Below are 12,777 nucleotides of genomic sequence, written 5' to 3' on the forward strand. Positions count from 1 at the left end.
CCCAGTCTGCTGTTGCTTCAAGATGGCCACCTTTGTTCCTGTTCCAGAGAAAGCTAAGGTAAATGAGCTAAACGACTATCGCCCCGTAGCACTCACTTCCGTCATCATGACGTGCTTTGAGAGACTAGGCAAGGATCATATCACCTCCACCCTACCTGACACCCTAGACCCACTCCAATTTGCTTACCGCCCCAATAGGTCCACAGACGAAGCAATCACAATCACACTGCACACTGCCCTAACCCATCTGGACAAGAGGAATACCTATGTGAGAATGCTGTTCATTGACAACAACTCAGCAGTTAACTGCATAGTACCCTCCAAACTCGTCATCAAGCTGGGTCTCGACCCCGCCCTGTGCAACTGGGTCCTGGACTTCCTGACGGACCGCCCCCAGGTAGTGAGGGTAGGTAACAACATCTCCACCCGGCTGATCCTCAACCCTGGGGACCCACAAGGGTGCTTTCTCAGCCCTCTCTTGTATTCCCTGTTCACCCACGACTGCGTGGTCATGCACGCCTCCAACTCAATCATCAAGTTTGCAGATGACACTACTGTGGTAGGCTTGATTACCAACAACGATGAGATGGCCTACAGGGAGGAGGTGAGGGACCTCGGAGTGTGGTGTCAGGAAAATAACCTCACACTCAATGTCAACAAAACAAAGGAGATGATCGTAGACTTCAGGAAACAGCAGAAGGAGCACCCCTCTATCCACATCGACGGGACAGTAGTGGAGAGGGTAGAAAGTTTTAAGTTCCTCGGCGTACACATCACGGACAAACTGAAATGGTCCACCCACACAGACAGCATGGTGAAGAAGGTGCAGCAGCGCCTCTTCAACCTCAGGAGGCTGAAGAAATTCAGCTTGTTACCAAAAGCACTCAAACTTTTACAGATGCACAATCGAGAGCATCCTGTCGGGCTGTATCACTGCCTGGTACGGCAACTGCTCCGCCCATAAACGTAAGGGTCTCCAGAGGGTAGTGAGATCTGCACAACGCATCACCGGGGGCAAACTACCTGCCCTCCAGGACACCTACACCACCCGATGTCACAGGAAGGCCAAAAAGATCATCAAGGACAACATCCACCCGAGCCACTGCCTGTTCACCCCGCTATCATCCAGAAGGCGAGGTCAGTACAGGTGCATCAAAGCAGGGACCGAGAGACTGAAAAACAGCTTCTATCTCAAGGCCATCACTAACATTGAGTGGCTGCTGCCAACATACTGACTCAACTCCAGCCACTTTAATAATGGAAAAATTGATGTAATAAATGTATCACTAGCCACTTTAAACAATACCACTTCATATAATGTTTACATACCCTACATTAATCATCTCATATGTATATACTGTACTCTATACCATCTACTGCATCTTGCCTATGCCGTTCTATACCATCACTCATTCATATATTTTTTTATGTACATATTCTTAGTAATTCCTTTACACTTGTGTGTATAAGGTAGTTGTTGTGGAATTGTTAGGTTAGATGTGTGTCACATGTGTATGTGACAAATACAATTTGATTTGATATGACCACCATACTGTAGTATTCACTGTAGTGTTTTTGCGGACATGACTAGTATACTATAGTATTCATTGTAGTGTTTTTGCGGACATGTATTTACTGTAGTGTTTTTGCAGACATGACTAGTATAGTGTAGTATTCACTGTAGTGTTTTTGCAGACTTTACTCAAGTATTCACTGTAGTGTTTTTGTGGACATGACTCGTATACTGTAGTATTTACTGTAGTGTTTTCTGGTCCGTTGCATTGCTCAGAACTGTTGACCCATCTCAATAGGTGGCCTGTCATGAACCTGTGTTTTATGTTCTGTTTGAGATGTTCCCCACATTAAACAGTAACTGGCAAAGTCTGTCAGTTGTTCCATGTTAGCTAACCCTAGTCGGAAGGTGTTACTACCGTCATGTCCGCAATAATATTATATATAGTATACGACAGTCTTGTCTGCAAAAAAACTACAGTAAATAACCGCAGAAATACCCCATAATAAAAAAATCTCCATAAGAATCTGACAGTTTTGAGATTTTTTTTTGCATTGGATGCGTCTCAATTCACCGCAATTGCCTATGTCGCACTTCCGCATATGCGGTGAAAGGTGACAGCGCTAGAGAGGTGTTTGTCTGACCATGAGACATCCCAAAAATCGGTCTTCTCACAAAATCATCTGTAGCCTACTACTATGGAAAGATGACTCTCACGAACGCGATGGTTTTCTCAGATTTGCTCTACGACCCCCACAAGCGTAATGGGACTTGGCAGATCGGCTGTACCGACTTCTGTCTGTAGCGTTTTTTTTGCTGTAGGATGCCCACAGGCCTCACAAGACTGATGGTCCCCCGGTACCAGTTGAAAAAAGGAATGAAAGTATAAAGTATCTGAACACTGTTTAGTGCCAAAAATATGTAAAAAATAAATAAATATGTTTCCTGATCTTTCTGACAACATTCAGATATACTGTAGGACAGATACTTCAGAATAAACTTCCTTTTGACAGGGCATAGACAAAGGGTTTTTTAACCTGTCTCCTCCTCTTGTCTCATCTACACTGATTGAAGTGGATTTAAGTGACAGTCTATGGTCAGTCTATGTCAAGGAAAGAGCAGGTGTTAATGTTTTGTATACTCAGTGTAGTATTCTATAGTATACTACACAATTCTTAAGTAAGCACGACACAATCGAGGAATACTCCAAGGGATTATAGGATTCTACAGTATACTATAGTTTACAACAGTTTACAATATAATTCTATAGTAAATACTATAGTAATCTACAGTAAACTGTAGTATTTTTTATGTGGGCCCCATGTGTATCTGCAGCTTAGTCTTTTCTGGGGGTGTATGTTACAGCTGAAGTCCCTTATACCCTGCAGGACTGTGACCTTTGACACAAGCAGGAGTCTTACCTTCATGCCCACTAACCCCAGCTTCCCCGTTGGACCGTCGGGCCCTCTCGCACCCTGAAAAATAAAGGAGTATCATTTAGATCAGTAGAGGTCGCTGTAAAACAGCCAGCCAGATACACAGCCACAACATAGCACAGCACAACAGACTCTTACTTTACATAAGCCATCATTGCCTTAAAAACATCTGTGTACCCCCATGTATATCAATAAGTGAATGTGAGGGTGTATTTTGTCAGCAAGGAATAAAAACGTTCCTCTGTGGTTGTTGTTTGCATTTGTAATTTTAACGGGCAGAAAGGTTTCCATGTACTAAATCGCAGACATACACTACCGTTCAAAAGTTTGGGGTCACTTAGAAATGTCCTTGTTTTTGAAAGAAAAGCACATTTTTTGTCTAGTCAAATAACATAAAATTGATCAGAAATACAGTGCTAATGTTGTAAATTAATATTGTAGCTGGAAATGGCTGATTTTTAATAGAATATCTACATATGCGTACAGAGGCCAATTATCAGCAAACATCACTTCTGTGTTCTAATGGCACATTGTGTTAGCTAATCCAAGTTTAACTTTTTTAAAGGCTAATTGATCATTAGAAAATCCTTATGCAATTATGTTAGCACAGCTGAAAACTGTTCTGATTCAAGAAAAAATAAAACTGGCCTTCTTTAGACTAGTTGAGTATCTGTAGCATTAGCATTTGTGGGTTCGATTACAGGCTCAAAATGGCCAGAAACAAATAACTTTCTTCTGAAACTCGTCAGTCTATTCTTGTTCTGAGAAATGAAGGCGAGAAATTGCCAAGAAACTGAAGATCTCGTACAACTCTGTGTACTACTCTCTTCACAAAACAGCGCAAACTGGCCCTAACCAATATAGAAAGAGGAGTGGGAGGCCCCGGTGCACAACTGAGCAAGAGGACAAGTACAATAGAGTGTCTAGTTTGAGAAACAGACACCTCACAAGTCTTCAACTGGCAGCTTCATTAAATAGTACCCTTAAAAACACCAGTCTCAACGTCAACAGTGAAGAGGTGACTCCGGGATGCTGGCCTTCTAAGCAGAATTGCAGAGAAAAAGCAGTTTCTCAGACTGGCCAATAAAAATAAAATATTAAGATGGGCAAAAGAACAGACACTGAACAGAGGAACTCTGCCAAGAAGGCTAATATCCCAGAGTCGCCTCTTCCGCCGCCGCAACTTCGGCAGCTGCACCTGGCCCGTCCGCCACCGCCACAACTTCGGCAGCTGCAACTGGCCCGTGCGACGCCGCCGCAACTGGCCTGTCCGACGATGCCGCAACTGGTCCGTCCGACACCACCACAACTGGTCCGTCCGACGGCACCACAACTGGTCCGTCTGGTCCGTCTGACGCCGCAACATCAGCAGCTGCAACTGGCCTGTCCGATGCCGCTGCAACTGGTCTGTCCGATGCTGCCGCATCTTCGGCAGCTGCAACTGGCCCGTCTGACGACAACGCAACTTTGACAGCTGCAACTGGCCCTGACCAACCCGCACCCTGTCCCTGTGGTCTTCCTCGAGGACGGTGTAGTCTCGCTGCTAGTGCAACGCGGCAGGGGTACTGTCACAGATTACCCCAGTACTCCTTCTCATTCCGTGGACCAGCTCCAGAGGTCTACGTCACCGGCCTCTAGGCGTCACTGAACTGTTTCATTACACAGACCTGGTTCCCATTCCTCTGATTAGTAATTGTATAAATGTACCCTCTATTCACCATTATCTGGTCGGTTATTGTTCCCATGTCCGTTGGTCTTGTGAGCTCCTGTGCTTTGTTGCTTCGGCTTTTGTGCTGCGTGTATTGTGTACTTGTGATTATGGGTCTCGTCCCGTGTATTTTGAGTTTTTTCCTCGCTCTTATGTTTGCGTTTTTGTATATGTGTTTGTTTTGGGCTTCGTCCCTGTGCCTTTCAAGGCATGTTGTATGTATTTTTGGGTGGAGTATTAAAACCACCTGTTATGTATTCCTGCGCCTGTCTCCAATCCTTTATACATCGTGACAGTATGTATAAGCTGGAAGTAGAAGCCTAAGTATTGTTGTCCATTAGTTTACTCCAATTAGGGGAGGGGAGGTAGGGTTAGGGGAAAATAACAAAGGAAGAAATATTAAAAAAAATAAGCAAATATATATTGTGCATTTGGAAAGTATTGAGACCTTTACTTTTCCCATATTTTGTTACGTTACAAACTTTTGTAAAATTGATTAATTTAGATTGAGTAAAAAAAAATAATCTACAAACAATAACCCACAATGACAAAGCAAAAACAGGTTTTTAGAAATTTTTGCAAATTTATTAAACATAAACACCATATTTACATAAGCATTCAGACCCACTGCTATGAGACTCGAAATTCAGCTCAGGTGCATCCTGTTTCCATTGATCATCCTTGAGATGTTTCTACAACTTGATTGGAGTCCACCTGTGGTAAATTAAATTGATTGGCCATGATTTGGAAAGACACACGCCTGTCTATATAAGGTCCCACAGTTGACAGTGCATGTCAGATCAAACACCAAGCAATGAGGTCGCCCAAACTGAGCAATCGGGGGAGAGGGCCTTGGTCAGGGAGGTGACCAAGAACCCGATGGTCACTCTGACAGAGCTCCAGCATTCCTCTGTGGAGAAGGACAACCATCTCTGCAACATTCCACTAATCAGGCCTTTATGGTAGAGTGGCCAGATGGAAGCCGCTCCTCAGTAAAAGGTACATGACAGCCCGCTTGGAGTTTGCCAAAAGGCACCTAAAGGACTCAGAAACAAGATTCTCTGGTCTGATGAAACCAAGATTGAACACTTTGGCCTGAATGGCAAGCGTCATGTCCGGGGGAAACTTGGCACCATCCCTACGGTGAAGCATGGTGGTGGCAGCAACATGCTGTGGGGATGTTATTCAGTGACAGGGACTGGGAGACTAGTATGGATCGAAGGAAAGATGAACGGAGCAACGCACAGAGAGATCCTTGATGAAAAACCTGCTCCAGAGAGCTCGGGACCTCAGACTGGTGTGAAGGACAACGACCCTAAGCACACAACCAAGACAACGCAGGAGTGGCTTCGGGACAAGTCTCAATGTCCTTCAGCGGCTCAGCCAGAGCCTTAACTTGAGCCCTATCGAACATCTCTGGAGAGACCTAAAAATAGTTGTGCGTGTAAATGTGATATTTCAGTTGTTGTTTTTTTATAAATGTGAAAACATGTATAAAAACCTGCTTTGTCATTATGGGGTATTGTTTGTAGATTCATGAGGGAACAAACAATTTAATCCATTTAGAATAAGGCTGTAATGTAACAAAATGTGCAAAAAGTCAATGCACTGTATATATCAGGGATTATAAATGATGCATTGATGGAACCCACAATCTATCGGCAATATTAAAGCTGATTTACCCCTAAAGGGTAAAAAAGTACAAATGCAAGCCGAGATCTACTGCTCAGATTGTAAAAAAAGTAAAAATATATTTTATTTAACTAGGCAAGTCAGTTAAGAACAAATTATTATTTACAATGACGGCCTACCCCGGCCAAACCCGGACAACGATGGGCCAATTGTGCCCCACCCTATGGGACTCCCAATCATGGCCGGATGTGATACAGCCTGGAATCAAACCAAGGTCTGTAATGACACCCTTGCACACGGAGATACAGTGCTAGACCACTGCACCACTCAGGAGCCTGACTTAATTCAAAAAACATGACTTAATAACCGTAGGCCTATGCTACATTGAGTACCGTTACATTCACACAATAATGTGATTAATGTGGATAATCAGATTAATATAATAGTTTGATTAAAACGTTTACTTGCTTTGCAAGAAGAACGATTTCCCTAATAATCGTGTTTACATGGACACATCTGAAATCAGGCTACCTGATGGCAATGCAGAAAATCACCAATCAAAATAAACGTTCCAACACAGCGACCATGTTATTTTTGGTAAGCATATTTGATTCGAAGTTTGGACATAAAAAGTTTGTATGTGAAAATGACCTCTAAAATGCATACATTCAGTTGTTCTGAACTCACTTCACTCACGCTAAGTGTGCTAGCACATGCACAGATCAAATACACCGCTGGAATGCCGATTAAGGTGTTTATATGTCCTAATGATTAGAAAGATTGCTCACAAACCCAGGTGATTTAATCAGTTTAATGTATTGTTTAATTAATTACGCCTTACTAAGTATTGTTGACATACGTAGTATGTAGACCGCAGCAATGCCTTAGATTTTCCTGAACGTTTTACCAACTGGAGAGGCAGGCATATATATATATATATATATATATATATATATATATATATATATATATATATTATTTTTATTCACCTTTATTTAACCAGGTAGGCTAGTTGAGAACAAGTTGTCATTTGCAACTGCGACCTGGCCAAGATAAAGCATAGCAATTCGACACATACAAAAACAGAGTTACACGTGGAATAAACAAAACATACAGTCAATAATACAGTAGAACAAAATAAAACAAAAAGTCTATATATAGTGAGTGCAAATGAGGTAAGTTAAGGAAATAAATAGGCCATGGTGGCGAAGTAATTACAATATAGCAATTAAACACTGGAATGGTAGATCGGCAGAAGATGAATGTGCAGGTAGACATACTGGGGTGCAAAGGAGCAAAATAAATAAATAGATACCAGTATGGGGATGAGGTAGGTAGATGGGCTGTTTACAGATGGGTTATGTACAGGTGCAGTGATCTGTAAGCTGCTCTGACAGCTGGTGCTTAAAGCTAGTGAAGGAGATGTGAGTTTCCAGCTTCAGAGATTTTTGCAATTCGTTCCAGTCATTAGCAGCAGAGAACTGGAAGGAAAGACAACCAAAGGAGGAATTGGCATTGGGGGTGACCAGTGAGATATACCTGCTGGAGCGCGTGCTACGAGTGGGTGCTGCTATGGTGACCAGTGAGCTGAGATAAGGCGGGGCTTTACCTAGCAGGGACTTGTAGATAACCTGTAGCCAGTGGGTTTGGCGACGAGTATGAAGCGAGGGCCAGCCAACGAGAGCGTACAGGTCGCAATGGTGGGTAGTTTATGGGGCTTTGGTGACAAAACGGATGGCACTGTGATAGACTGCATCCAGTTTGTTGAGTAGAGTGTTGTAGGCTATTTTATAGATGACATCACCGAAGTCTAGGATCGGTAGGATGGTCAGTTTTACGAGGGTATGTTTGGCAGCATGAGTGAAGGATGCTTTGTTGCGATATAAGAAGCCAATTCTAGATTTAATTATGTATTGGAGATGCTTATTGTGAGTCTGGAAGGAGAGTTTACAGTCTAACCAGACACCCAGGCGTTTGTAGTTGTCCATGTAGTCTAAGTCAGAGCAGTCCAGAGTAGTGATGCTGGACGGGCGAGCAGGTGCGGGCAGTGATCGCATGCATTTAGTTTTACTTGCTTTTAAGAGCAGTTGGAGGCCACGGAAGGAGAGTTGTATGGCATTGAAGCTCGTCTGGAGGTTAGTTAACACAGTGTCCAAGGAGGGGCCAGAAGTATACAGAATGGTGTCAACTGCGTAGAGGTGGATCAGAAAATCACCAGCAGCAAGAGCAACATCATTGATGTATACAGAAAAGAGAGTCGGCCCGAGAATTGAACCCTGTGGCACTCCCACAGAGACTGTCAGAGGTCTGGACAACAGGCCCTCCGATTTGACACACTGAACTCTATCAGAGAAGTAGTTGGTAAACCAGGCGAGGCAATCATTTGAGAAATCAAGGCTGTCGAGTCTGCCAATAAGAATGTTGTGATTGACTGAGTCGAAAGCCTTGGCCAGGTCGATGAATGCGGCTGCACAGTAATGTCTCTTATCGATGGCGGTTATGATGTCATTTAGAACCTTGAGCGTGGCTGAGGTGCACCCATGACCAGCTCTGAAACCAGATTGCATAGCGGAGAAGGTATGGTGGGATTCTAAATGGTCAGTAATCTGTTTGGTAACTTGGCTTTCGAAGACCTTAGAAAGACAGGGTAGGATAGATATAGGTCTGTAGCAGTTTGGGTCTAGAGTGTCACCCCCTTTGAAGAGGGGGATGACCACGGCAGCTTTCCAATCTTTGGGAACCTCAGACGATACGAAAGAGAGGTTGAACAGGCTAGTAATAGCGACTGCAACAATTTCGGCAGATACTTTAGAAAGAGAGGGTCCAGACTGTCTAGCCCGGCTGATTTGTAGGGGTCCAGATTTTGCAGCTCTTTCAGAACATCAGCTATCTGGATTTGGGTAAAGTCGAAATGGTGGGGGCTTTGGCGGGTTGCTGGAAGGTGCCGGGCAGTTGACCGGGGTAGGGGTAGCCATGTGGAAAGTATGGCCAGCCGTAGAGAAATGCTTATTGAAATTGAATAAGTGGATTTATCGGTGGTGACAGTGTTTCCTAGCCTCAGAGCAGTGGGATGTGCACTTATTCTCCATGGATTTTATAGTGTCCCAGAAACTTTTTAGTACTACAGGATGCAAATTTCTCTTTGAAAAAGCTTGCCTTAGCTTTTCTAACTGCCTGTGTATATTTGTTCCTTACTTCCCCGAAAAGTTGCATATCACTGGGGCTATTCGATGCTAATGCAGAACGCCACAGGATGTTTTTGTGCTGGTCAAGAGCAGACAGGTCTGGAGTGAACCAAGGACTATATATATTCCTAGTTCTATATTTTATAAGAGGGGCATGCTTATTTAAGATGGTGAGGAAGGCACTTTTAAAGAATAGCATTCTCTGCTCCTGCCACAGTTCGGTTGCCTTGGTCAGCAGAATATGCAAAGCAACGTTTTCTAAGAAATATACATTTTTCACCCATGTCCATAACACTTATACCTGCATTGACTACTTCTTCTTAGACAACAGACTTCTTTCCTTTGTACGCTCATACAATTTGATTGTCATATCTGATCACGCCCCTCTGACTTTAGCACTATCAGTTGGTGGTGGGACTGAGCCTCGCGTACCTTGGCTTTTTAATATGCGCTTGCTGTCTGATGAAAGTTTTGTTAACTTTGACTGCTCAGATTGACGTTTTTATAGCTACTAACGACACCCCCGATGTTTCAGCATCTGTTCTGTGGGAGACTTTTAAGGCCTACATTAGAGGTCAAATAATTTCATACACTAGTTTTGAATGGAAAAATATAACTGACAACTCATTTTTTACAGTTAGACAGTACTTATGATACCTCACCATCCCCAAATGTGTACAGGGACCGACTCTCTTCACAAGCTGAATTCAATACCTTGTCAACAGGACAAATTGAGGAACTGCTGCTTAACCTCTTTGATCTCTAGGGGCGCTATTTTATTTTTGGATAAAAAACGTTCCAGTTTTAAGCGCGATATTTTGTCACGAAAAGATGCTCGACTATGCATATTCTTGACAGTTTTTGAAAGAAAACACTCTGAAGTTTCAGAATCTGCAAAGATATTGTCTGTAAGTGCCCCAGAACTCATTCTACAGGCGAAACCAAGATGATACGTCAACCAGGAAATGAGCAGAATCTCTGAAGCTCTGTTTTCCATTGTCTCCTTATATGGCTGTGATTGCGCAAGGAATGAGCCTACACTTTCACGTTCCCCCAAGGTTTTAGCAGCATTGTGACGTATTTGTAGGCATATCATTGGAAGATTGACCATAAGAGACTACATTTTCCAAGTGTCCGCCTGGTGTCCCTGCGTCGAAATTGGAGCGTAAAGCCAGGTGCAATTATTTTTCCATTTGAGAGCAAGGAGAAACCAGGCTTCCACGAAGGATATATCATTGAAGAGATATGTGGAAAAACACCTTGAGGATTGATTCTAAACCACGTTTGCCATGTTTCAGTCGATATTATGGAGTTAATTTGGAAAAAAGTTCGCGTTTTGAGGGCTGAATTTTCGTTTTTTTTTTTTTTTTTTTTTTTTTTTTTTTGGTAGCCAAATGTGATGTACAAAACGGAGCTATTTTTAATACACAAAGAATCTTTTTGGAAAAACTGAGCATCTGCTATCTAACTGAGAGTCTCCTCATTGAAAACATCAGAAGTTCTTCAAAGGTAAGTTATTTTATTTGAAGGCTTTACTTGTTTTTGTGATAGTTGCACGCTAATGCTAACGCTAAATGCTACGCTAGCTAGCTACTGTTACACAAATGATTGTTTTCCTATGGTTGAAAAGCATATTTTGAAAATCTGAGATGACAGTGTTGTTAACAAAAGGCTAAGCTTGAGAGATAGCATATTTATTTCATTTCATTTGCGATTTTCATGAATAGTTAACGTTGCGTTATGGTAATGAGCTTAGGTCTATAAATAGAATCCCGGATCCGGGTTTGGTCGTCGCAACAGGTTAAGTCGAGACATACTAACTATGAGTATGGTGACGCGGCAAGTAAATTGCTTTCTCATCAACTTTGCCAGTCTTCCTCTGCTCAACAAATTTGTCAAATTCAAACACCTACAGGTGCAACAATAGATCCCCCGCTAATAAATAACCAGTTTAAGGACTTCTATGCATCTTTATACACCTCTGCTGACCCCTCTGCTCTTCATACATTTTGTTATACTTTAACTGTCCCAACAATTGATTCAGTCTCCAAGCTTCAATTGGAGGAACCTATCACCATGGAAGAGATTTCAGAGGCAATGCAAGGTGGTAAAAGTCCTGGACCAGATGGGTACCCAATATAATTTTATAAGTAGTTTCTGGATAGTCTCTTGATTAATATGTTTATTAAATCAGTCTCTCTCCCTTTATCCTAAACACAGGGATCCATTTCATTGATATTGAAAAGGAATAAAAGACCCTCTCTTCTGTAGGTCCTATCGCCCAATCTCACTGCTCAATGTGGATGTTAAGCTCTTGGCTAAACTATTAGCTATGCGTTTGGAGTCGGTCTTACCACCTGTTATTTCCTCTGACCAGACAGGTTCTATAAAAAAATATACATTATTTTTCAAATATCAGACAACTCTTTAATGTTATGTATAATTCCTCTCTCTCAAAGCTCCCAGAGATTCTAATCTCCTAGATGCTGAGAAGGCTTTTGATAGAGTGGAGTGGGGCTACCTTTTTCATACCTTAGAAGAATGTGGCCTTGGCAAAAATTCCATTGCTTGAATCAAGTTCATTTCTCCACTTGCATCTGTCAGACCGAACAAACACCCACTTAGCCTATTTCCCTCTCTTCAGAGGCACTAGACAGGGGTGTCAAATGTCTCCCTTACTTTTTGCCATCACCAACGAGCCCCTTGCAATTGCATTTAGATCCTACCTACATATAACGGGAGTGTTCAGAGGCGACATCAAACAGAGGTTCTCACTTTATGCTGATGACCTGCTTCTCTATATCTCAAACCCTGATGTATCCTTACCCATTGTGTTCTTAATGCATTTGGCCTAGTCTCTGGTTACAAGTTAAATCTGAATAAGAGCAAGCTTTTCCCTCTAAATGTGGCAGCTCGTAAATACCGACTACACACATTGACTTTCAGAGTAGTTCTCAACAAATGTACATACTTGGGGGTACATGTCACAGATGAATTTGATAATCTTTTTAAGGTAAATTTTACTCCTCTACTTACTATGTTGGAGAAAGAATTTGAACGGTGGTCACTACTCCCACTATCATTAGCTGCTCAAAATAATTAGGTTAAAATGCATACCCTTCCTAAATTGTCCTACCCTTTTCAATGTATACCTATTTTTATTCCTAAATGGGTTTTTTATGCAAACTCGATGGGATTATCTCACACTTCATCTGGAATAAAACAAACCCAAGGATCCGCAAGGTGTTCCCACAAAGGCCTAAACCCTTAGGGGGCATGGCCCTACCTAATTTCCAGTTCTAT

At 42.4% G+C, this 12,777-nt stretch overlaps 1 protein-coding gene across 1 annotated transcript in view; it reads right to left on the reverse strand.

Annotated features, from left to right (window-relative positions):
- LOC139409704 (collagen, type XXVII, alpha 1a) overlaps window positions 1-12,777 on the reverse strand; it is a 272,027-nt gene that overhangs the window by 108,447 nt on the left and 150,803 nt on the right. The window contains exon 29 of the mRNA XM_071155105.1: window positions 2,935-2,988. Coding sequence (XP_071011206.1) covers window positions 2,935-2,988 — 54 coding nt within the window. The remainder of the gene's footprint in view (window positions 1-2,934; window positions 2,989-12,777) is intronic.

This window comes from Oncorhynchus clarkii, chromosome 5 (assembly GCF_045791955.1).
Source record: "Oncorhynchus clarkii lewisi isolate Uvic-CL-2024 chromosome 5, UVic_Ocla_1.0, whole genome shotgun sequence".
Classification (NCBI taxonomy): domain Eukaryota; kingdom Metazoa; phylum Chordata; class Actinopteri; order Salmoniformes; family Salmonidae; genus Oncorhynchus; species Oncorhynchus clarkii.